We start from the raw sequence: 26500 nt of genomic DNA on the forward strand, positions 1-26500 counted from the left end.
CATTGGCTAACCAGGTGTTAATGGTAGTAGGATCAGTCGGTTGACGAGTGTCTCCAGTGAGGAAACTAGAGAAGTTGTTCCCACGAATAGTAAAAAGACAAGCACGAGACTGCGTGAGGTAGTTTTGACCATTAAGCTTGATGGGTCCAAGGTGAAGGGTGGATTGATTACTTGAACAACGTCCATCAGGGTCCTCAGTAGGCACAACATCCTTGGCATCATTACTTACAGTGGTTATAACTTAAAAGAGAGAAACACGTGGAAAAGGAGTATGACAACAACTGGCGCAAGAAGGTAGGCACAGGCAGGCAGGCGGGCGATGGCAACGACGGAGATAGGCAGCAGCGGGGATAGAAGAGAGGGCCACAGTGAGGCACATGCAGCAATGGGGCGCGAGGAGGCGCAGGCAGTGGTAAGGTGTAAGGAGTTGCGGCATCGCAGTGGCAACAAATGTAGGAGGTGGGAAGGCGTGGTGAGTTAGGGTTAGGTTTTACATGGAACGGGGTTTAGTCTACCATGCTAGACTAGGAGGTGAGGGCCCCAAAGGGCGGAGAAGACAACCAAGGAAAGGAAAAAAGAATTTTATGGGTTTTGCCTCTGATACCAAGTGGAGAATCAGAGATTAGAGAATGATTTGACTTTTCAATAATGACAGAGGTCCTTCTTATTTATAAGGAGATTATAATAAACCGAATAAGGAAAGTAGGGTAACGTTGACTAAGCGTCCCTATCAACAAGACTTACTATGGTAAATAAGACTTAAACCAAGATAAAAAATAAAACTAACTACGGTCATCTCAACACTCTAGTTAGATCCCTAACATCCTCCCTTCTTTAATCTCCCCTAGATCCATCTATTCCTCTGGTTTGAGTAGATCTGCAATTGTTGCCTCCATCATCTCTAATGGTGGCTGGTTTCCCCCTTCCTCCTCACCCCCTTATAGAACTTTTGTCCTCTCTCCCCCCTCCCCCCCCCTAGGTCATAGAGGAAGAGATGACTTGATCATTTGGCTTCCTGCCTCCTCTGGGACTTTCAGTTCTGCCTCTGCTTGGGAATTCATCAAATTCAAATGACCACTAACCCTTTGGAGAAACATCATCTGGTTCAAAGGTCACATTCCCCCCCACAGCTTCACAGCTTGGTGCGTTATCTCTAACTGCCTTCCTATGCAGTTTTTCCTCATCTACCGGCACATTCAAGTCTCCTCTTCTTGCTGTCTTTGTTAGAATGGTCCTGAAGATGTAAACCATTTTTTTTTTTCTGTTGCCCCTTCTCTTCCTCTGTCTGGATTCTGGAAGAGGGTCCTTTGCAATTGCTGGCCATCCATAAGGAGCATCCTTTCCTTCTCTATTAAATCTTCGTAGATGGACTCCAACTCTCGCTCCTTTGACATGATTTGGAAAGCCATCTACTTTGATGTTAGCTCCAAACTCGGATCACTCCGCCACTGTACTGTTAGAAACACCCCAAGGAACAGGCTCATTGTTGCCTCCTGGGATTTCCCTTTATCCATTATTCCCCCCTAGCTAGGCTTTTGATTTTGTGCTTGCCTTTTGCATTGTTGTGCAAAGGCTTGGTCGTTAGTTGGGGCCTGCCATTTTTGTTTGGGCGTATTAGTCCTCCCCACCCCCCCCCCTTTTGTCCCTTGTTTATCTCTTCTCCTGCTGCTAATGAATTTAAAAAAAAAAAAAAAAAAAAAAAAAATGTGGCCCCTTCTACATTTGGAATGTTATAGAATTATTGTTAATAGTGTTTCTTCTTTTTCCTCCCCCTCACCAATCCCTTCTCTCTCTTCTCCCTTACGGCTCCCTGCTGTTCCTCCTTTTTTTCTGTCTCTTCCTTCGATCTCCCTATTTTTTTCTATTCTGTTTTCCCTATAGGTAAATCTTTTCCTGCTCTCTCTCTCTCTCTCTCTCTCTCTCTTCTAGTCCATCTCATCTGTTGTCTTCACAAGTCCAGAAGCTTAAATAAACATATCAAGATACCTGTTTTTCTTCTTCTTATTTTCTGTTATTTCTGCTTCTATTTCTTCTTTGTTTAATCTCTTATCATCCTTTTATTCTGTTCTCCTAATCTATCGAATCTTAGCAACTCGTTTGTTTCTATATTTATATTTTCATTGTTTGAACTCTATATATTCTGGCCTTTTCAGCATATTTATGTCTTCGGTTCTGTCCTAGAACATGTTACTTAACTTTTACTGCTAAACGAAGTTAAATCCCTAATTCTGTCCTATCCTTGAGCTGTCTACCTTTTATCTAGGCCTGGCCAGAAGCTCTTAAATCCTAAATTCTTATAGGAGTTAGGGTTTGGGTCATCTGGTACCACAAATTGGATCTTGGCTTGGTAGTGGACCCTTCACTACCCTTGTCTCGTGGTAATGTGAAGGCTTTGGTAGGTCTAGACGTTCCTGTGGAGACTCCACTAGCAGCAAACTTACTTATTACCTTCCAAGGATAAGAAGATAAAGAGGACTGTAATTCTGTGAACCAATGTCATACCTCCTCTTTCCTGGTTGTTTCAGGTGCTCCTCAATCTGGTAAGCTACTTGGATAGCGTCATACATCGCCAGAAACCTACTGTAATCCAATCCAGCTGCTCTGTGAGGTTGTAATTCGTTTCTGAACTGGGCAATCATAACGTCTTGGTACCACTCAAAATTTGACCTTGCTGAATAATAAAATTTAGGAACGTATTCCTCCACTGACATATTTCCGTGCCTCAGCTGTGCACACTGAAGCTGCATTCATTGCTTCTAGACTGTAGGCAGGAATCTTCTACTCATGGCCTACTTCATTTCAGCCCACATGTTGACCAATCCAAGTCCTTGAATCCAGTTCTGTTGATATCTGATCCTCCATACTCTTGCTGTCCCCTTCAATTTCACTTCAGCAAATATAATCTCTCGCATCACTCATGGAGGGAGGTCATAGTGCCCTTGACCTCCCTTCGTGAGTGAGGCAAGAGATATTATATTGAGTTCCTGCCTTCCTGGATCACTTCACTATTTGCAACCATGATGGAGGTTTTGAAAAAACCTGAATGCAGACATGACGAGTTAGGGTTCAAAGGCATAGATGCTTACTTCGGTCTTCTTTCTCAGGAAGAGGGATTGGACAAGGTGAAGACATGAAACTTATTCTCACCGTTGGATCCACTAGTACTTAAGATCTACCTTAGGTTCACAGTAATTGATTTAAGAGTCTAAGACAGTAGAAACAAGCTGTCAATGTCGCAGCCATTAACAGATTACCCCACACCTGTTAAATCGGCAGCAATGGGAGTGGCATGAGAATTAACTGCTATTTGCAACAAATGTTGTGAGCACCAACACAGTGGCAGTTGCACTGCCACCTTTATTAACTCAATGTTTTAAATTTTTTGGCTCTTTTACTTTTCTAATGCCTCAGTGCTGAATTAACAGCTATTTGCAACAAATTTTGTGAGCACCAGCACAGAGGCAGTTGCACTGCCACCTTTATTAACTCAATGTTTTAAATTTTTTGGCTCTTTTACTTTTCCAATGCCTCAGTGCTCTGATGGTTGATGTTGTACTGAGGTTGTGGAAGAATTTATGCAGATACTGTTGTTCAATTGCATGTCAGTGCGGGACCCCCAGCTACTTCTTCCATGCCTTGTGAAGACTTGTGCTCATCACGGTAAGTTCTGTGAGTGGGAAATGGAATTAGTATCTTATGTAAGTACTGTTGATACCATACTTTAAATAATTGCAATACCAGAACAGCTGAGTCATGTGCATAAGGTCAGTGCCTCCTGCAGTTGTGCTATGATCCGCATTTAGATTAAAAAAAAAAGGGCTTACCCGGTGCATGAGGCTCCCACATATATATATATATATATATCCATTTGTATAGTCAAGATTAAAAAGAGCAACCCAGTGCACGAGGCTCCCGCTACTATAGGGTCTGGGAGGGGCAAGTGTACGCAGCCTTACCCCCTGCTTAGCAGAAGAGGCTGTATGGTCAAGATTCATCCTCAAATTGATTCAAAGTTAAAAAGAGATTGAAAAAAATTGTGATGGTTCCCTTGCCACACTAATTGGAGCACAAGAGATGGTTTTGTCGATAGGAAGGACTCACATGGTCAGGAAGGAGAGAGTGTCAGTGAGGGGCCCACATGGTCAGGATGTGAGAGGACACAGGAAAGCATCCCCACACCGATAGTGTGGGAATATTTTTCCCAAATAGTAATTAGGTGTCATCCTCTTATTTGTATTTGAAATTTCTAGCATTTAATGTGAAGCTAATTTGATATTTTCAGGAGTCCACTTCCAGAAGGCCCTTTTTGTACCCAATATGTCAGTGTATAACAAGGTTGGCACCTACGCTTTACCATCAACTGAACCTGATGTTGATTTATCATGGCAGCTGATACTACAGAGGGTGTGGGATAGTCTTATCCATGGTGACAAAGGTAAAATTCTTGCAAGTTAGTGCATATTTCCTGGCCATCTGAGAAAATGCATTACACTTTTATCTTCTTATGGATGGGGATATATTTTAAGAACATCACTCCCTTTTTACTAAATTGTTGCATAAGCACATGCAAGCCAACATCTTGTTCAGCGTATCAATATGTTTTGGTGGTTTTATTTTCTTACAATGTGCAGATGACCAATCCACAGGCTCTATCCATAGAGTTAAAGATAATACAGAAAAGGATCTCACAAATTCTGAGGGCAGTTTGGTATTTCCTTCACTACCATTGGCTGTTAGATGGCTAAGGGATAGCATTCAACAGAATCAATCCATTCGCTTTCAGGTATTTCAAACTTTCTTGTGGAAGGAAACAACTGAATTTATCTATGGAGCTATTAACTTGATACGGCAATGTTCTAGTTTGGCAGGTCTAGAGAGTGTCTCTAGAGGCTCAAATATATGCCACATTGCAGATGAGATATGGCACAAATTTTTAGACACGTAGACCTTCAAGGTTCCCTTCTTACTTATCAAGTTTTAGCAGTAAAGGAGTTGGCCAAGTTTTAAAATAAAGCTCTGAAAATCGAGCAAAAGAAATGACACTTCTTAAAACAATTGGATTACTGAAAACACAAGGTTTATGCCAATACATGGATATGTTGTTGATTCTGAGACGGAAATTTGAAATGTGGCTACTTTAGGTATTTTTCTAGATATCCATGGGTCAAAATTGCCACACCATCTTTCCATGTGGAAAAATTTGGTGCTGTCTAGAGACAGTCTAGACTTGCTGTTACATACTCGAAGGAAGATCGTGTGAGGTTGATGGTTATGTTATAAGGGATTAGTGGGTAGGATTTATTTTAGTAGATTATTAAGTAATTGTTTTTATTATAACTGCTAGAGTCATCAACTAATGGGTAATTATGGGTGTAATCGTGTTAGTAGTTGTAATCGTATTGGAGAAGTGGAGGGAGAAGTTATGTAATGGCTATTAAGCCTATTTATTAGTATTTTTGGAATGAAATAGGCACAAGTTAAAAAATCCCAATTAATTCTCTTATGAGGAAAGCGGCTCGGCTCCCTCCTAATTAGCTAACTACCATCCTTATAATCTCTCAAGAGAGATTCCTATATTTTCTCTCTTATGAGATAGAGGTTGGCATCCTCCTAATTAGGCAAAACATTTTATTTTCTCACCCTTGTCTCCACCTTATAAATTCTCTCTATCTTAATCCCTTCTGTGCACATAACAAGTGGTATCAGAGCAACGAGTCTGTAGCAATGGGTATCCCACCGGAGATCATCGAGGCCATTCGTGAAGATTTTCGATCAGGCATTCATAACATCATTACAATATCTAAACCAATGATGGAAGATTTTCTACGTGTTTGGGAAGGCTTGGTTGAGTTGAAGAAATTAGTCAAACACCAAATCAGTAGCGATAACAACAAAAACAAGTGTGAGATGACTTCAAGGACAGAAAGAAAAGTGGTCACTGCACCAACTCAAAAAATAAAATTGCCTCAAGCAATTTGGTCAACCTCAAGTTGTTCACAATCAATGAAAGACAAAGATTCTCAAGTCAGGGTTGATACAGAAAAAATTAGCTCTATCCATGGAAAATAGTGGGATTAAGTTGTAAAAACTGAAATAAAATTTTAAAGAAGATGTTGCTTTTGTTGATTATGATCAAGACATAGAAGTGGGTTGGCCACCACCATTCAACTGTCACAAATTAAACCTTGAGGACAAGGTTCTTTGAAGGGGAAAGCGTTGTTACATACTCAAACGAGCATTGTGTGAGGCTGATGGTTATATTGTAAGGGATTAGTGGGTAGTATTTGTTTTAGTAGATTATTAAGTAATTATTTTTATAATAACTGCTAGAGTCATGAAGTAATGGGTAATTAGGGGTGTAATAATGTAAGTAGTAGGAGTAGTTGTAACTGTATTGAAGAAGTGGAGGGAAAAGTTATGTAATTGCTATTGAGCCTATTTATTAGTATTTTTGGAATGAAATAGGGACAAGTTGAAAAATCCTAACTAATTCTCTTATGAGGAACGAGGCCCTGTTCCCTCCTAATTAGCCAAATCCCATCCTTGAAATAACCTAGAGGGGGTGAATAGGTTATGCTAGTGAAATTTAAACATTTTTTTAATCATGAATCCCAAACGTGATTGTGAATAAAATATTTGCGGAATAGTAAAATTGACACAATCACACAACACCAAGATTTATAGTGGTTCGACTCAACCTGAGTCTAGTCCACTCCTTACAAGTTCCACTTATAAGTTATTCCACTAGTTTTTCCCCTTTCAATACAGTAGTTAGGGAGGAAAACCTTTACAAACTCTTATAAGGATAAGAAGATCCGTACAATCTCTTTGCAAGATGAGAGGGTCCTTTACAATCTTTTTCAAGGATGAGAGATTCCTTACAATCTCTTAAGGATGAGAGAGTCCTTATAATCTCTTTTGAGGATGGAGAGTCCTTACAATCTCTTTCAAGGATGAGAGAGTCCTTATAATCTCTTAAGGATGTGAGGGTCTTTACAATCTCTTAAGGATGTGAGGGTCTTACACATTTGCCTAAGTACAGTCTAGAGCAATGTGTAAACAAGATGTTCAATTCTAGAGTTAACCAAACTCTTGGACAAAAACAAATTTAAAGTGGAATAGAAACGTTTAGAGTTACCTCTTGTGTGGTGCGTGAATGAAATGCAATGATTTAAAATAATGCACTTGAAGTCTTCTTAATGCTTGCATTGGAAATGCCAAGATGTAAAATTAAGATTTTGAGATAACCTTGAGTTCCTCTTGAATGATACAACGAAGAACTTGAACTCAAGAGATGGTATAGACCAATCTCACTTCTAATGCTCAAATAATGTTCCTTCAAGGTTAGAATTAATACTTCATTAATGAGTAGCATTAGAGGAATTTATAAATGAGATTAGGGTGCTAAAATATGTAGAAAATCTCACCCAAACGGTCATTTTTTGGGTGTCCTGGTCGACCTCCAAAAGTGTTGGTCGACCTGCAAAAATAGCCGTTACAAAGTATAGCCGTTAGAGGGTGATTCAAGCAAATCAGTTGTTAGCCGGTCGACCGCCACTTTGGTCGGTCAATTTGCAAATGATTTTGCCAAAATTGTTTTTGCAGTGTTAGATTTTGACAGGGCTGACTTCGAATGACCAAAACTTGGTGGACTCCGATTGGGCTGATTCCAAGTCCCTTGGTTCCATCACTCGATAACCTACAAATCTTGTGAAGAGATCGTATTCTGATACTAGCTTCCTAAATACCCAAAATGCCCTTGAACACAGAAGTACTATTTTTCACAGAAAATGAAGGGGCTTCTTAAATCCGATGGTTCCTTATAGCTATGTAATTTAGAACTAGAATCACAAGTGATCCTAATCCCAGGCAGGATCTGAAATTCTGGCTGAATAGAGAAAATGTCCTCCAATAGGCTTGGTTCTTGCTCTCAAACACTCTCACAACAAACAAATAAAAGGAAAATAAGAAAACAAAAAGAGAATTCGATGGAAGGTTGAGAAGGGGGAAGAAGAAGGTTAGGTATTGGGCATCTCACCCCTCAAGTTTAGGCATCTCACTGGGCATCTCACCCAACTGCATCCCACGGTATAACAACATAAGCCATCTTTTTTTTTCTTTAACTCAAATCTGTCTTCTCATTAAAATTGGTGGGCTTTAAATAACCTTATATTACTTGGACACAAAAACATAATAAAAAAGGTAACTAATGCTGAAAATAAAACCTTCTAATTTAACTTCTAACTTGCTAACCAAGTAAGAGTAAATTAGAAACTAACTAATGATAAAAAGGAAACTAACCTAAGTTACAAAATAGAAACTTCTTTGAAAATAAAAGCTAATTCAAATTACCAACTAATGAAAATAGAAGCTAATTTAAAATGGCAACTAATGCAAAATAGAAACTACCTCTATCTTCTAATTAGGAAATAAAATAACAAAGGATATAGACTGAAAACAGGACTTTAACTAAACTAATGAATTAAAATCATTTTTCCTATTTTCTACCCATATTTTAGGCCCATTAAAGTGGCCCATTACAAATATAACCCATGGGATCAAAGGCCCAACATATACATAACCCAACCCAAGACTTATTTGCAATAAAATAAGCGCATTAAATGACTTATGTGCATCACTATGGGTCATGGTCCTTGCTAGAGTAATACGACCTAGGATCATTCTAAGCATGATGAATGCATATATGATTCATGAGTGTGTGTGTGTACAATTACAAGTAAATAGGACTACAACACTACAACTTAAGACATCTAATGTATAGTCTTCCTTCTTCTTGATGTTGGTCCTCAACATGTTGACCTTGCATGCTTGATATCTTCAATGTACTTCAATTCACTTCAAGCTTTGATACTTTGAGGTCTTGATACTATGAAGTCCGATACCGTCTAATATATTCTTCAAGTTTTCATACCAACATACTCTTCATTTGATGGCTTTAATCTTCATTTTTTCATTTTATTCATCGAATTCGATCTTTGATATGAAGTCTCTACAAAACAATACTTGAAGGCAAATTGTGAAATACCTTCCTATGTTATCATCAAAACCAACTATAGGAGTGTGGGCATATCCCTAACAATCCCTATAATCTCTCAAGAGAGATTTTTATCTTTTCTCTCTTATGAGGTAAAGGTTGGCATCCTCCTAACATAGTTGTCACGGTGTCAAATCGATCCAAGGCGGTGGAGGGGTGGCTAATCGATTTGGCGATGAATTGCCCCGTTATGGCGTTGCTATGACGGTCAAATCGCCCATATATTATTTTTTATTTTCCTTATTTTCTAAAGTTATTTAATATGCTACTTTTTATTTCCTCTATTTTCTAAAGTTATTTAGCATGCTACAAGCCTACAATATAAACCCTATAACATATAAAACCAACATTAAGCAACATCAAATCATCAAAAACCAACATAGCCCTATCAAAATCACCCTGCATTTTACAAAAAATCGACATCCTAGTGAATCAGGCATGACCTGGCGTCTATGGCGGTGCCATGGCGACGCCTATTAGCCAATGACGACCACCATTTGTGAGTCACGTAAATCGTAGCACTGCCATGAACTTTTTCCGTCAGGACGCCAAATCATCGCCTTGGCGATGCCATGACAACTATGCCTCCTAATTAGCCAAAATCCTTTATTTTCTCTATTTTCTCTATTTTCTCTCCCTTGTCTCCACCTCCTAAATTCTCTCTATCTTAATCCCTTCCGTGCATGTAACACTTGCCTGTCTAGGTAAGCTTTTTCCTTTTCAGAAGACAAGTAAATACCAGGATATGGTATAAAAATCATCAAAATCATTTTGTGAGTGTTGTTAGAAACAGAAAATCTATTATTTTTAAACTTTCATTTTCCAAAAGAAGAGAAAAAAAAAAGAGAGCAATAATGACTTTAATGAAATGGAAAGGGAAAGTTGTAGGTGTTGGTGTACGATGTCTTGTATTCCGTCACAGTTTAACCCAAGGAGTAATAGTGCAGTGCCTCGACAGGTAGGACGGCGGTCTCGCTAGCTGGTTAGCTGGCCGTGGGGGTTGCAAGGGGGTAGGAGGCCCCCCTGCTATGCAGGGGGTGTAGCCCCCCGCTCGAATTTTTTATTTGAGGGCAATTGTGTACTTTACGGATTAGGGTTTTTCGCTATATATTTGTAGCGAGGGTTTCTTTCTCTGTAATGCAAGCAATACAGAGAGGTGTGAGGGATGAGCACTATTACCCTATTCTCCATTGATAGTGAAGCAGGATCTCATCTCACCAGGGACGTAGGCAATCTTGCCGAACCTCGTAAATCTTTGTGCATTGCTTGTTCTTGTTTTTCCATTACCTTCTGCATCGTTTTAGGGTTGCGTTTCTACAGTAGGAGCACCGTATCAAGGAACCTGTAAGTTGAGTAGTTTTACTGTTAGATCTTTAACACGTCTCTGGTTGTTCTTGCACTAGGTACTCGTAACAGGTTCTTTACACTTGGTGGGAGATCTATTGAGATTGGTCAGGCAGTGAAGCATTTCTTCCTATTCATTGTAGCAGCGTATGCAACAGTGATGGATCACTTTCTATTGACGGAAAATTCTTGGTTATGAAATTCTGTTTCAGTCAAAGCATACTCATTTGCTATGTTAAAGGTTTTAAGCAACTCACTCCCGGCCATATAATATGTACCTTTATAACATGTTGATGGTCTATACAAATGATTAATGTTGTCATGGTTTCACTGGTGCATAGCAAATGCTGATATTCTTGTATTGCCTCTTCTCTATTTAACTGTGGGTTTTGTAGAAAATAATGCAGCACAAAGATTGATATCTAAATTTTGGATTTGGAAGAAAATATTGCAGCCCAAAGATTGATACCTAAATTTCTTGTTTGAAATCTATTGATGGCCTATTTTTATTATTCATGGCAATATTTTGAATGCAAACTGATCAATCGCATGTTGTGCATTCTCCACTGAATTTTAAAGGTTAGCATTTAGTAAGATGAGTGGGCATCAAATAATAACTTCAAGTTCGGTTCATCCCCACAGTATCTAGTTGGTTCATACCATATCTATCACACTTCTGCTTTCTCCTCTCTCTGGTTAGTGTTTCTCTTTTCATTGGTCTTTCATGACAACTGGTGATGTAAAGAAAGGGCAGAAGGAGTCCCGTCTGCCAACATAAAAAATCAAGTTTTTTTTTTTTTTTTTTTTTCTTTTTGTTAACATAAAAAATCAAGAAGAGTTGTTTTTAAAACTGCTAATAGTATTAGTTACTATGCGCTCATTCCAGAGACTATTAGTGGTATGGTCATGAATAAATGAAAAGAACGAATAAGTTTTAACATCTAAGATGATGAAGAATAATAATAACTCAATCTTTCCCTAACTAAATGGGGCCGGTTACATGAATCTACGAGAGGGTTAAAAAAAATAAAAATAAATAAATAAAACAAAACAAAGCAACATCACAGAACATCCTACTTAAAATCAATCGGTAACAGGAATTTTTACCCTCCCAACAGCTCACATTTAAGATGTGGAGGACAAGGGAAAATGTGGAAGAAAATTTACTATCATTGGGACCATCTGTCGGGGCAGGAAGGTTTGGAATTAAAAGGGAACCTGACCCACGTGGCAGTGTTTCCTAATCATTGGAATATTCAACCTAAGATACGAGGTAATCTTACAAAGGAAAGGTCGATACAGCCTTGGGCGATTATCATGATAAGAATGAACCATCCACCCATTTTTGTCCATAGTTATTTCCAAGCTCATCCACCCCAGACTAACGCACTCAGTTAAGTTTCACCCAACACCCGGTTAGTCTTGACACACCAGTGTTATTTGTCAAGCCTACACATGTAATACGAATGTTGGGTAACATGTCTATGTGGAATTGTGCATTACCAAGTTAAGCCATATAATCATTAGATTTATTCATTTCCCTCCAAATATGTTTAAACTTTATCCGAACAAAAGAGGTCAACCTAAAAAGCTTTCAAGAGTTTTACCATGCCCTATTGTACCTTTTGAGGGAGAGGAGACTCCATGTTTTCAGCTCAAATGTTTTAAAAGTTTCGGCATGCCCTCTTTAATCCATCAGGGAATTTCATGTGTTCGCCTAAAATGTTTTAGAAGTTTTAGCATGCCCTAGTGAATTCATATGTTTTTTACTTAACATGTTTTAAAAGTTTTTAGCATGCCCTAGTGAACCCATGGGGAAGGGGGAATTTCATGTTTTCAAAGTTCAAGCATGTCCAAGCAAATGCATGCGCGGGGATGACACCGGAAAATTATAGAAGATTAGGAGGTAACACAAGTGATCACTTCAAAAGGAAAAAAAAAAAAAAAAAAGAACTCGCCACCCAAAGGAAATCTACTTAAGGGATAAGAGAACTCAAGAAGAACTACTTATTCTCAAATGCTAAAGGCTCAAATTATGAATAAACTCCAAGTAAACGCTTCATTCACTGGTGTAAGCTTATATAGATGAGCATGCAAGCATAGACAATAAATTAAGACTAATTAAAAAAAACATACATGGGGAAGACAAACAACTATCCAATAGGAAAGAATCTTGGGAACCTTGAGAGACATTTTTCACATCTTGAAGAGTTTAAAAATATAATGGTTTAAGTGCCCAAGAAGTTCTAGAACCTATTTTGAATAAAAGTTGGAATAAAAAGATGAATTTTAGAATTTTAAGTGTCTGCAGTTAGTCCAAACACACTTTACCAAAATGGCCATTAATTCTTCTAGAAAATAGAAAATGATGTAACTTTTCTTTTGTTGGAAAATAGACTTCTAAATCTTTCCATCCATATATGACATGACTTTTAATTCTTTTTGAGTTGATACAGGTGTCACCATGAAGTTACCCCAAAATCCTGGACTACAACTTTTATTTCTAGCTTCTATCATTTGGCTTGGGCTTCTGGGCTTATTGGACTGGGTTGTTGGTCCATTTGAAAATGCTCCTGCATCATACGTTTCTGCTGTGCATAAACTTATATATGAGTTTTTTGGATTTTCTTCTTTATAATAGGGAGAAAGGTCCGCAACGTTGAATGTTGTCGAGACAACATAGTCACTAGGGAGTTCAATTTTATAGGCATTTCCTCTAATCTTTTGAAACACCTTGAACGGACCATCAACCATAGGCTTAAGCTTACCTTAACATTCTCGAGAAATTTTTTCTTTCCGAAGATGGATCATACCAAATCTCCTTCTTTAAAGGCAGTAGGCTTCCGATGCTTATTTGCTCTTTCTTGATACTTCTCATTGTGTTTTATGATTTTCTCACGAACTTACTCATGCAGCCTTTTGATGTAGTTAGCTTGATCCTCAGTGTCTCCATTGAGATGTTGAGTAATGGGAAGCAGAGCTAAGTCCAATGGACTTATAGGATTCCTACCATAAACAACCTTAAAGGGATTTTTCCTAGTTGTTTGGCTTGAAAAACGATTGTAAGAAAATTTAACTGGAGCCAAAATAAGATCCCATTGGTGCAAGTTGCTTCCAATTAAACTTCTCAAAAGATTTCACAAGCTTCTATTAACAACTTTAGTTTGTCCATTGGTTTAAGGATGGTGAGAGGAATTGAATTGAAGCGTTGTGCCAAGCTTCCTCCAAAGCGTGCATAAAAAATGACTTATAAATTTGGAATCCTGATCAGACGTGATTATCTTAGGGATACCATGAAGCCTCATAATCTCTTAAAAGTAAAGATTTGCTACATGAGTAGGATCAAGAGTTTTGTTGCATGGTACAAAATATGCCATTTTAGAGAACCGATCAACGACCACCATGATTGAATCTTTATTCCTTTGGGTTCTAGGTAAACCAACCACAAATCTAGGCTCACATCTTCCCAAGGAGTTGTTGGCACCAGTAATTGAGTGTATAAGCTGGTATTTTGGGCATGACTCTTGGCAATGTGACAAGTTCTACATCGCTCCATATATCATATAATATCTTTCTCCATTCGAGACCAATAGAAATTTTCTTTTACAAGAAAGAGAGTTTTATCTCTTCCAAAGTGTGCAGCTAGACCTCCACCATAGGCTTCCTTAACAATGGCTTCCCCTAGAGAACATTTAGGAATGCATAAGCAATTATTGAGTGGGTCCCTTAGAACATACTTTCCAAATATTTTCAAAGTCAGGACCATCATCATATAGTTCTTTGATCATGTCAAACCCTAAGATTTCACTTGCATTGTGGTAAGCAAGAAATGTCTTCTACTTAATGCATCAGCCACTTAATTAAGAACTCCAGATTTATGCTTAATAAGAAAAATAAAGGCTTGAAGAAATTTTACCCACTTGGCATGCCGGTTGTTGAGCTTTTGTTGAGAATTAATATACTTCAAGGCTTCATGATTTGAAAAGAGAACAAAGTCATTGAATAATAAATAATGCTGCCAATGATCCAAAACTCTAACAATAGAATAAAACTCCTTATCATATGTGGAGTAGTTCTTGCGGAAATTATTTAGTTCACTAAAGAATGCAATAGGCTTTCCTTCTTGGCTAAGAACCACATTAATTCCCATATTTGAAGCATTACAATCAACTTCAAAAACTTTATCAAAATTTAAGAGTGCAAGAATAGGAGCTTCAGTTACCTTCTTTTTAAGGAGTTCAAAGCTTTGTTGTGCTTCTTTGTCCACTTGAAATTGCCTCATTTTAAGCATTCAGAGATAGTAGAGATGATTGTAATACCCTACTTCTTAAACCCGGTCTGATTACAGGGTTGACTCGATTTAACCATGCAGGACCCGAACCGGAGAGGGTTAACGTGGGTTCCTTATGGACTATGATGGCAAGGGTGACCTTAAACACCGGCTGGCCGGACAAGTCTGAGCCAGTGCCAAAGGAGACGGGCGTACCAAAGCCGTGTACATGCATATATCATAAGGCCATGTACGAATAAAGCAGGTATGTAGCCGTATCTCTTGGCGCATACGTATATTACATCTTATGCCAAAAGTGGGTTTCGTGCCGAGGGCCGAACTTTGTCAAAATCCCACTTGTTGGGCAAGTTTTGGCCCTCACGTGGGCGGTCACAGGTGGGCGCATCCACCCACCTGAGTGACCCACCCATGTGATTACTTAGTTATTTTAGGAAGTATAAATAGCATTTATGTTTTCTTTTTTTCTTTTCTCATTTATGACACTCGAACGTTGGTGAGAAGAGTAAAGGGGAGAGAGAAAAGAAGGGAAAGAAGAGGAGAAGAGAAGGAAGAGGAAGAAGAGATGGATTTCAGCGGCGCCGAGGCCTGATCTTCCCATTCTGACGCCGGAAGAGTGATCTCCATCACTAGAGCTATGTTTAGAGGTGAGCAAAGGCTAGGTTTCTTAAACTTTCACCATACCCAAGTAAAACCCTTGATTTGGGTAGGGTTTCTTGAGGTCTTGCAAATCCCCTTTGAGATAATGAATCTAAGGTTTAATAGATGATCTATGTGTTGATTTTGAAGGATTTGAAGAAGTGTTTACAAGGTTGGAGAAGCATTGTTGATTTGAAGTGATTTTTGGGGTTTTGAAGGAGTTCTTGAGCAAAGAAGGTAAGACGGCTTTCCATTCCTTAAATCTAACCTAGATCTAGGTTAAAACCACCTTATGAGACCTTGAATGTGTGGAGAATGGGTTTGGAAGAGCCCCATTTGATTTCCCAAAGGTTGGGAAAGATTTGAGGTGAAAATGGCTTTTCCCGCCAAGACCGGTGGGCCAAACCGGTGGGCCATTTGGCCCGCCTGTGGGCACCCGCCTGAGAGGGCAGGACCCTCGGGCCCAACCGACGGGCCCAACCGGCGGGCCTATCATCGGGTTACCCTGCCCGCTGGTCTTAGCAGGACCCTTGGGCCCAACCGGTTGGCCAGACCGGTGGGACGACCGGTGGGCTGACCTACCCGCCGATCAGGACCGGTGGGTCTGACTGGTGGGTCAGACAGGTGGGCTGTCCGACCCACCCGAGAGGCTCCCAATGTGATTTTTAGTCCGATTGGACCCAAAACGGACGTGTGACCTTCTTTTAGGATTCTAAACATGATTTTGTCATTGGATCGTGTTAAGTTTGATCCCAAAATGGTGAAATACTAACCCCATTCACTTATGTTAGGTTCACCAAAGCGTACGCTTCTCGCACCGGATCTCACCCGTACTGAGCGTGAGTCCTTGTACACTACAGGTAAGTGGGGAGAGGATGTTTGGCCTTGTTTCAAGGCATTGTTTGGCATTCATTTAATTGTATCTAGATTAGCCATGCCATCATGCAAATGCTATGTAGCTTAGCCATCCTCATATATTGTGCTATGTGTGTTGTGTTTATCTCTCAATGCCAAGTGATGATATGCTTATGTGATGAATGTGGACATCATTGTGCATGAAGCATAATTAGACTAGATGCCATAGTCGACTTAAAAACGAGTACATTGGTGGCCCGTGGTATGGGACGCGATGGCACTATGCAATCATACTATTGTCATATAGGAGCATGCGGTTTAGGATTATCACCTTCCCGTGTTACGACCCTTCCCAACAGGGGTTAAGGTGTTGGGTTACCATTCGGGGGGAAGCAGTGGTCGCGGTTGTCGGGTCATTGTGGCGGTTAGACATTACGTCCGGCTGGTCAGTAGGACAGTCGGTAACCCCGGTGGTATATTCAAGAGGGCCAATCGTATTGCTTTTAAATTGCTAGAGTCAGCACCTTTAATTTCAGTCATTTACTTTATGTTGAGAGTCGGTGGTCAGCATGTTTTATTTTTTCGAGTACTCACGATGGACCTTCTCCGACAACCCTATGGGCGTATCGCGGGATAGAGTTAGCGGCTCGTACCCGGAGTATATGCGCACTGTGGTTGTAGTAGCACTAAACCAAAGACTTAGTAATGTTGCTTAGGTGGATGTGATTAAAAATGTATTGCATAGCATATAGTGCATATGATTGTGATTTGTTATGTGGATTGCTGTGTGGTCCATCTTTCCACTTACTGAGCTAGTGAGCTCATCCCACGTGTGCACCTCTTTTAGATGATTTTGCAGGTCATCCATCTGAAGAGCATGGGTCGGGTCCCATAGTTGAGTTCCCTGAAGAGGACTGGTGGGTCCCTGAGGAGTTAGAGTATGGCACGGACTACTCGTGCGAGGGTTGTGCTGCGGGACCGTAGTTCTGATACTGAGCTGAGCTCTACCTTTGCTACCGAGCTGAGCTCTACCTTTGATGCTGAGCTGAGCTCTACTTTTGATACCGAGCTGAGCTGTACTATCTAATTTTTGATGGTTCCTTTTGAGTATTTGATATGTAAATTGTATTCTTTTTGTGTAAATATCATGCCTTCGGGCCCACATGTACTTAACTATTGTATTATAATTTGGGTATCAAGTATTATGAGAATATTCACAGGTAAACCAAGTCTTCCACTAAACTGATGAGCACTTTCTTAGTTGTGTGTATGCTATGGTGGAATATTGTATCAGATGATCCTGACAGGTTTGGGTTAACCAATGTTAACCCGGTCACTGGCCCGGTTTTAGGTGAACGGGGTGTGACAATGATAGTGTTGAAATTCTTGATGAAGTGCCGATAAAATGAGGCTAAACCATGAAAGCTCTGAATGTCATATACAGATGTTGGGATAGGCCAGCTTGTGATTGCCTCCACCTTTTTAGGATCTATCTTGGTACCTTCACCAAAAACCACATAGCCTAGAAATATAAGGCTATTGGTAAAGAAGCGATACTTCTTTAAGTTGGCATACAACTTTTGCTCCCTTAGAACCTTGAAAACTTGATGGAAATGCTCTAAGTGCTTTTCTTGGGTAGAGCTATAAATAAGAATATCATCAAAATAAAAAACAATAAAGCGACCAATAAATGGTTTAAAGATGTGATTTATAAGGAACATAAAGGTACTAGGAGCATTAGAAAGGCTGAAAGGCATAACCATCTATTCATAAAGGTCAACTCTTGTCTTAAAGGCAGTTTTTCACTCGTCTCTAGATCTCATTCGAATTTCATGAAATCCACTTCGAAGATCAATCTTTGAAAAGATATTGGCACCTGGAGCTGGTCAAGAAAATCATCAAGTTGGGGAATAGGGAATCAGTAATGGTGATTTTGTTCACCGCTCTACTATCAATATACATACGCCAAGATCCATCCTTCTTTGGCATAAGAAGGGTAGGGACAGCACATGGACTTTTACTTTTCCTAACCATTCCTCTAGCCATAAGGTCATCTACTTGCCGTTGTAGCTCTTCATGCTCCTTTGGACTCATTCTATAGGCTGCCTTATTTGGAATGACGGCTCCCAAAATAAAATTTATACAATGTTGAATATCCCTTATGGGTGGAAGATCAGGATGGAAGTTCTTCCGAAGCAACATCCTTAAACTCTTGAAAAAGAGTTTGCACTTGAGAAGGGATGACATAGTTTGCTTCATTTTCTTCTAACACCACAAGAGCATAAGCTACATTTGATTCTTTTATGGCCTTATCAACTTCAAATTTTAAGAGTAAATTATTTCCCTCCCCTTCTGAAGGTTTAATATTTCTCTCTATTTTGGATGGACCTAAAGTAACTTTAATTCCTTCTTTTTTAAAAGTGTAAGTATTCTTGAACCCATCATGCTTAGTTTTTCTATCAAATTACCAAGGCCTCCGAAGAAGCAGGTGGAAAGCATCCATAGGAACAACATCACACCATACTTCATCATTATATTTTTTTCCAATAGAAAATTAGACAATGCATCTTTTATCTACTCTTACCTCATTTCCTTCACGAAGGGATGAAAGCTTGTAAGGTTGAGAATGCTTCTCCGTCTTGAGTTACAATTTCTCCACCATTATTGTGGCTACTACATTTTCATAGTTTCCTCCATCAATGATGACATCACACACCTTTTTATGACAGGTGCATCTAGTGTGAAATATATTGTTACATAGCCATGTCTCTTCTTCAATAGGGTCTGCATTTTAAATTCGACGAAAGATTAGAGACTCTCCTTGATCTCCATAGACAATTCCTCTTCCTTTTGCGATCCTTCATTAGAACTAGATGAGTTCACTTGTTGTTCTTCTTCAAAATCTTCTTCAACTAAAGAAACAATTTTACAGTTTGGACAATTGGAAGCAATGTGCCCAAATCCTTGACACTTGAAACATTCTCGTGAATTGAAAGAGGTAAGACAATTGGAACTCGATGCTTCAATACCTTGGGTTTGAAAGTAGAAGGACTTCCACGATTGGGATAACCTTCTTTGTCCAAGATCGAGAGCCACTACCACGTGCTTCTTTGAGTTATCATTCCACTTTGATTGTAAGTTGAAAAACATCATTATAAGTCCAATAAAGTGCAATTGGACAACATTACTAATTTTTTGTCGAAGTCCACCAAGATAATGGGCAATGATTTGTTCCTCCGGTTCAGAGATGTCACAACACATCATGAGATGATCAAACTCTATTGTAAACTCCTCCACGGACAACTCCTTTTGTCTGAAATTGTGAAACTTAAGGAATGAATCTTGACTGTAGTTCTCCGGTAAGAACTTCCTTTTAAGATATTTCTTCATTTTTTCCCATGTTGCAATTCGATTCCTCCCTTCATGAGCTCTTTGTTGTTTCAAGTGCTCCCACCAAATGGAAGCATGCTTTTTCAATTTTATAGAAACTAGCTTCACCTTTCAATCATTAGGCATGTCTTTGTAATCAAAGACTCTTTCCACCGTATTTAGCCAATCTAAGAATACTTTTGGCTGTATTTTTTCCTCAAGTTCAGGAATATCAACCTTTATAAAATTATCATGTTGAACTTGACATGGTTCTTGATAACGATATAGAGGGAAACCTCCTCTGTTTGAGCCTTCACTACGAGTATGACCAAAGGTTTAATATCCTATTCATTAGAAGAATCATGCTCCAAATCATCATGTTCCCGAGATTTAAAGCGTTGCAAATGCTCCTGCAATTGTTGCACTTTTCTCCTTAGGTCATCTATCTCCATGTCTATTAAGTCTCTTTCTCTAGTTGTTGGTGATTCAAAGTTTGGTCCACATCTCCGATGACCCTCCATCGAACCAATGCTCTGATATCAATTTGATGCCAAAAAATTATAGAGGAATAGGAGGTAACACAAGTGATCACTTCAAAAGAAAAAAAAAAATAACTCGCTACTCAAAGGAAATCCACCTAAGGGATAAGAGAACTCAAGAAGAACTACTTCTTCTCAAAGGTCAAAGGCTCAAATTATGAATAAACTTCAAGTATGCATTTCATTCACTGGTGTAAGCTTATATAGATGAGCATGGAACATCCTTCCAAGCAAAGGCAATAAATTAAGACTAATTTAAAAAAATAAACATGTGGAAGACAAACAACTATCCAATAGGAAAGGACTTTGGGAACATTGAGAGGCATTTTTCACATCTTGAAGAGTCTAAAAATATAATGGTTTAAGTTTCCAAGAAGTTCTAGAATCTATTTTGAATAGAAATTGGACTAAAAAGATGAATTCTGGAATTCTAAGTGTTTGCAGTAAGCCTAGACACACTTTACCAAAATGGCTATAACTTCTTCTAGAAAATAATAAATGATGCACCCGTTTTTTGGTTGGAAAATAGACTTCTAGATATTTTCATCCCTATATGGCATGATTTATAATTCCCTTTGAGTTGGTATAGGTATCACAGTAAAGTAACCCTAAAATCCTGGACTGTAACTTTTATTTTCAGCTTCTATCCTTTGGCTTAGGCTTGTGGGCTTATTGGAATGGGTTGTTGGCTCATTTGAAAATGCTTCTGCATCAAGGGAGGAGTTCCTTTTCTTACCTAACATATTTTAAATTTTTTAGCATGCCTTACTAAACTCATTGGGTGGAATTTTATGTTTTAGCTTAACAAGTTTTAAAAGCTTTAGCATGCCCTAGTGAACCCTTGGAAGGAGGGTTGTTTTTTTTTATTTGACATGTTTTCAAAGTTCAAGCATGACCTAGCGAACCAATTTGAGGGGGAGGGGAGGGCTTCGTATGTTTGCACTGCAACTTTGTCATCCTTGAGTAAGATGTTGGCAGTATTTGCTCTTTTTGTGATAAAATTTGAGTTGTTCCTTCGACTTTTATGCACTGTGTGCCCTAAGTCAAGTGGGAATTTTGTAGACATAAAAAAATTTCACTTTAGGAATTGTATTGACAGTAACGGAAGGAGAATCTTGAAATCTCATTGAAAATCTCAGTCTAAAAAATTTAGGGTTTTCTAGGAAAAACGTTCATTTTAGCCCTAATATTACTTGAATGCCTCAACCTTTTCAAAGTCAACCAAATATTCTAGGATGGGTATGTTTTTTTTCATTTTAAGCTCGATTTTAGAAGATGGTGAGAGGATGATACCATTTGGCCATTATTTTATGTGAATTATTGTTGTACGGGTCTCCCGCTTTGAGCATTGTCTTGATTGTGTTTTTGAAAAAAATATTGTATAATCTCTAAATCTTTAGATAGTACTCGAAAAGACCCTTTCAAGGATATATGGCTCACAAAAATTGGACCACTGGATTGAAAGGTATTGTCATTGAAGTTCACTCGTAAAAGATTCCAAATCGGGTCAATTTGGGCTACCATATGGTAGGCCCTCTATTGTGTCGCAAAGGGCACCTCTGTGGACTACCACAGAAGTGGCCTCTATGGTGCCATTTTGGCTTAAAAAGACCCCTTCCCGAGAAGAGGAAGGGGGTTAGAAAAAAGAAGAATAACAGAAAAAATAAGAGAGAAAATAAGGGAGAACTAACCTTCAATTGATTAAGGTTGAAGTTCTCTCTCCTCACCATGTGAAATCTCTATTGAAATTCCAAAAATATCCTTGAAAATCTAGAGAAGCATTGAAATCTGAAAAACTGTAGAACCATCCTCTAGTGAGTAACTGAGATTCCTAGCGACTCTAGAATTGTGTCAGGAGTTGCAAGGCATTTGAAATACTGATACGGCCCCACACCTCTGAGTCAATATATTTTCCTAAGCAAGCAAGAAGTTAAAAGATAGGTATTATTTACTTTTATTTCTTTTCTTCCTTCATAATGTAGATGTAATATGTAAACATTATGTAAATACTTGTGTGTGTATATATATATATATATATATAAAGAAATGAAAGTGAATAATATATATATGTGTGTAGGGGGGGGGAAAGAACTTTTTGGGAGCGTGGCCTACCTAGTGCTCCATGTGTATAGACTCTCTCCTCCCTATGTGAAAAGACAAATCTACTAGTTGTTTTGGGGACAATAGAGATATACAATGAGAGCACTGGATTAGGATATGCTCTCAGAGAGAGTAATTTTAGCCTGCCCAAGTATGTGGCAATTACCGCAATCTTAAATGTCCTCAATAATAAGTCGATAGCTCTATTTTAGTATGTATTGCATCATTATTCTCCTTATCACAATTCTAGCTTATCTAAGTATGGCAAGTTGACAATTGCTTTAATCTTGGCATGTCCACAATGGCAAGTTGATAAGTATTGTTTTAGCATACATTGCATCATTTTGTTTTCTTTCCAAAGCTTTATTGCTTTCTAGAATAACAATTCTGGTCATTTTCATAATTTTACTCTTTTCTAGAATAATGATTCTGGTCTTTTCAAAGTTTTACTACTTTCCTATTATTTTAATCATTTCTAAAATAATAGGAAAGTGGAAGGGTCTACTGGAGAGAGAGAGAGAGAGGCTAGTTGGGAACCAAACAATTCTCTTTGACAGTTCCAAGACCAAACACAGAGGTTCCACAAAGAAGATTCGGATAAGACATCGCCAAACTTAGGTAGGTTAAAGTGTCACAACCTACCACTAAGGACCACGGGCTAAACTTACTACCCAATGGACATAGGCAATAGGGTCATCTAGAACATTCCACACTTGCATAGGGAGTCTAGACATTTCTAAAGAAGCCTCTAAGAGTAAGAATGTTCTAGGGAACACTTGTACATAGTAGGAGGTTTCTAGAGTCCTCCACCAAAGAAGTAGGAAAGTTGTATTCTTCCTAGATTGAATATTCTCCAACATTAGATGGGGATAATTATAAAGATCATAGCAATTCATTGTAGTAACCAAGTGTAGGCACTTCATTTTGTCACCCCCCAAAGGAGCTAGGCAATGCTAAGTTGGAATTCCCCTAGAATGTAACGAGATCCTTTAGTTATAGACAAGAGTCCTCTTCTATGCCCCTGGTAGTAATTTGAGCATCCATGCTAGTACAAGATGGTTTCAATTGTTTAAAATAATTTCAAAACTTGGTTAATGATTTTGACATGTTTAGATTCAACCCAGACCATCCCAAAGACCCTATACCAATCCTGGTTTGAGCGAAAGGTCCAATCGGATCAAACCCATTGAGTCAACCCGAGTCAAGATTGCATTGACTCAGGCCAATGCCATTGCGTTGAGATCGATGCCATTTGTCATATGGTCAACATCATCCAAACTTCATTGCATGTCGGCTAGAAGTTGTTACATGTCGGCCTTACAATTTTGTAAGGATTTGTCAAATCTCAATGGGAGATCTAGCTCATATATCTTCCTTTCCATCTAAGGCTTGCACCTAAACATATCCTAAGGCCCTAGGAACATCCTAGAAGACTCTAGAACCCAAAGAGACAAAAGAAACACTTCCTTGGCTATAAAAAAATATTTCTTTCCATGTATAGCCTAGAGAGACCCTTTTCCATGGAGGGAAAGAAATCCCATAAGAATAGATGCAAAGAAAACCATCCTTAGATGACTTTGAGGCCTCAAGTCTATAAATAGATGACCCCTTTCATGTTTTGGGAGCTTCCCCTAGTTATTAATATGAGTTATGTAGACTTATATTTTGGATTTATTATGCTACATTTGTTCCAGATTGAGCTCATTGTAGCTTAAGCCTATGCCCCTCCAACCACCAATATCTTCAAAAAAATTTGCAGCTAGGTGAGTCTACTAAATTTTCCTTTTTATTTTATTTAATTTGGAGTTTTTGTATAAAGTTACACCCTTTGTACAGAGCAAAGGTCATTGTCGTCAGTAGGGCAATAGTGTTGTGCATAGTTATATGATTTTTCCGTGAAGATTTTTGAAAATTTCTCTTATTCAAAGTTGTAAATATAAGTCTCATATTTTCACCATGATGTTTTCGATTTTTTTCTTATTTGTTTGTTATTTTGCCACATTTTCTCCCTTTGTTGGTTATTTATTTATTTATTTTCAGTTTTTCACCATATTTTTTTTTTGGATGAATAAATAATTCATTACCGAAAAGAAGAATATAAAAAGGAGAAATAGAAGGGGGGCACAAAAGGAAACCAAACCTACAAGGGGGCATCAAATCCGAAAAGAATTAACTAAGGGAGACAGCCATTGGGGGTGGAGATAATAGATGTAGGAAGACCCCAGGAAACAACAGTGAGCCTATTCCTTGGTGTATCATAGACCGAACAACGATGAAGAGATCTAAGCTTGGAGGAGACATCAAAGTAGATGGCCTTCCAAATTCCTTCCAAAGAACAGGAATTGAGGGTCCATCTACGAAGGTTTCATTCCATCCAAATGTGATTGATGGTGGCGCAAAAGGTAAGTTTATCTGCTATGTCACAAATGGTGGAGCCACTATAGGTCATGTCTACTCAAATCCATTCGCGAGAGAGGGGAAGGATGGGATAAGTGGAGAGCCAACAAGAGCGAGGGACCTTCTTCCAGATGGATTTAGAGAAGGGGCAAGAGAAGAAACAATGGTCAAAATCTTTGGTACTATGCCTATGACGTCCCAAAACTTGGCCTAGGATTTTTGGACATCAACGGTACGCAAGATCTGTAAGTTCTAGGCAATAATGAATTGGAGTAGCATCCATACAAACATAACTGCAAGCAGGAGTTAACTAAACTAATATATTAATAAAATTCAATGTTCAAATATCTAATTCAAATTTTAAACTTAAAGTAAAGTTGAATTAAAGTATGTCTTCAAAATCTAACTCAAAGTCTACATCATCTAAAAACAAAAATTTGTCTTCTTCAAAACCATAAACAATGTCCTCCTACTGATCAACTATAGGTTTAACATTCACGTCATCTCCATAATATTCCTCACCAACGTCATTTGCAAGTTATTAGGGTAAGTGTCTAGGAAGAAACTTAGTGAGTAGAACCATAACACTAAACAGGGTTGAAGTCACGATCATATAACCAATATTAGGAAAGACATATACAATATCATATAAAATTTTCAAGAAGATAAAAAACACGCATATCACACATACTTACGTTGCTGCATTTTATCACCGTATAAATACATATGATGACTCAAAATAAACTAAACAATGAACTCAAAATATCATCTATGAATGACCAATGTGTCATAGTACCACATTTTCTCTACTCAATATACAGAAACTCGCAGAAGCTAGCTAGTGTCCAACCTCCCAAAGAATAAGTCATACTTCTCGAAGGTCAAGTAATAATAGGTAAATCCTATCGAGGGTAGGTTGCATCATCCAGTAGTCCACAGTTCTAGTAAGAAAAAGTCCAGTGAACCAATCATCACCTCAACATTATAACGCCAATGTTGATAAGGTGAGACAACAATAATAAATTTAACCAAGAACGAAAACTATATATAAATACAAATAAGTTCAGAATTCAAGTGTGATCAATACTCTCATTCCACCCTAGTCGGTCTCTATGTGGACATGAAATCAATTTCAGTTTCAATTGTAAAAGTTATCAAAACAATAACTACAAATTACAAATCAATAATCAAGGAAGTCTCACATCCCTCTTCAATCAAGGCCAGTAATGTAAAACATCATTATCACAATAATGCATCTCATACATCAAAATAGTAAACTTATGTAAGCGAGTATTTTAAAAATATGCATAGGAAAAAACCCATATGGTATAAGAATCATGTAATACACATAGTACACTACTCCATGCAATCATAATCATAACATAACACATAATATTAGTAACTAATATTATATAATCAATGCTCCATTTAGAAAATTCTGCTATGTACATATAATGCAAATGATGAAACAAAATTCAATTTGTTTCCTCATTCTCTCATTACATAACATTCGGTTTGAAAAATCTTATTTTTAATAATATAATACCATGAATTCTAAGGTTTAGAATAAATCTACCATTCACATAATTCTCTTTTGGATAACATTAAGAAAATAAGCAAGTTAGGGTAGAGGTTCCACTCACCCTGATGTCATTCCCAAAATTCGGTCGCAGCCTATTCTGCCTACTGCTATAGAAAAATAGAAAATAAATATCTCTAGAATTCTAAATAATTTTAAATTAGATTCAATTAAAACTTGACTCATATATGCAAGTCTTATATGAAAATAACATAAAAAAAACCCTTCTTAGGTTAGGTATCAATCTCCTAAAAACTGATCTTCAGACTGTAACAGATTCTAACAAAAAAGTTTGTAAAATTCATTAACCCACTTTCCCGAACTCAAATCACATC

General features: G+C 38.2%; 1 protein-coding gene across 6 annotated transcripts in view; it reads left to right on the plus strand.

The window, feature by feature from the left end:
• Positions 1–10911, plus strand: part of LOC122067403 (folylpolyglutamate synthase-like) — a 74288-nt gene extending 63377 nt beyond the window's left edge. For all 6 annotated transcript variants that reach the window (XM_042631239.1, XM_042631238.1, XM_042631240.1 and 3 more), the window contains 4 exons: positions 3582–3660; positions 4283–4435; positions 4632–4783; positions 10459–10911. In XM_042631239.1, coding sequence (XP_042487173.1) covers positions 3582–3660; positions 4283–4435; positions 4632–4783; positions 10459–10518 — 444 coding nt within the window. In that variant the 3' untranslated portion in view covers positions 10519–10911. The remainder of the gene's footprint in view (positions 1–3581; positions 3661–4282; positions 4436–4631; positions 4784–10458) is intronic.
• The last annotated feature ends 15589 nt before the right edge of the window (positions 10912–26500 follow it).

This window comes from Macadamia integrifolia, unplaced genomic scaffold (genome assembly GCF_013358625.1).
Source record: "Macadamia integrifolia cultivar HAES 741 unplaced genomic scaffold, SCU_Mint_v3 scaffold289, whole genome shotgun sequence".
Classification (NCBI taxonomy): domain Eukaryota; kingdom Viridiplantae; phylum Streptophyta; class Magnoliopsida; order Proteales; family Proteaceae; genus Macadamia; species Macadamia integrifolia.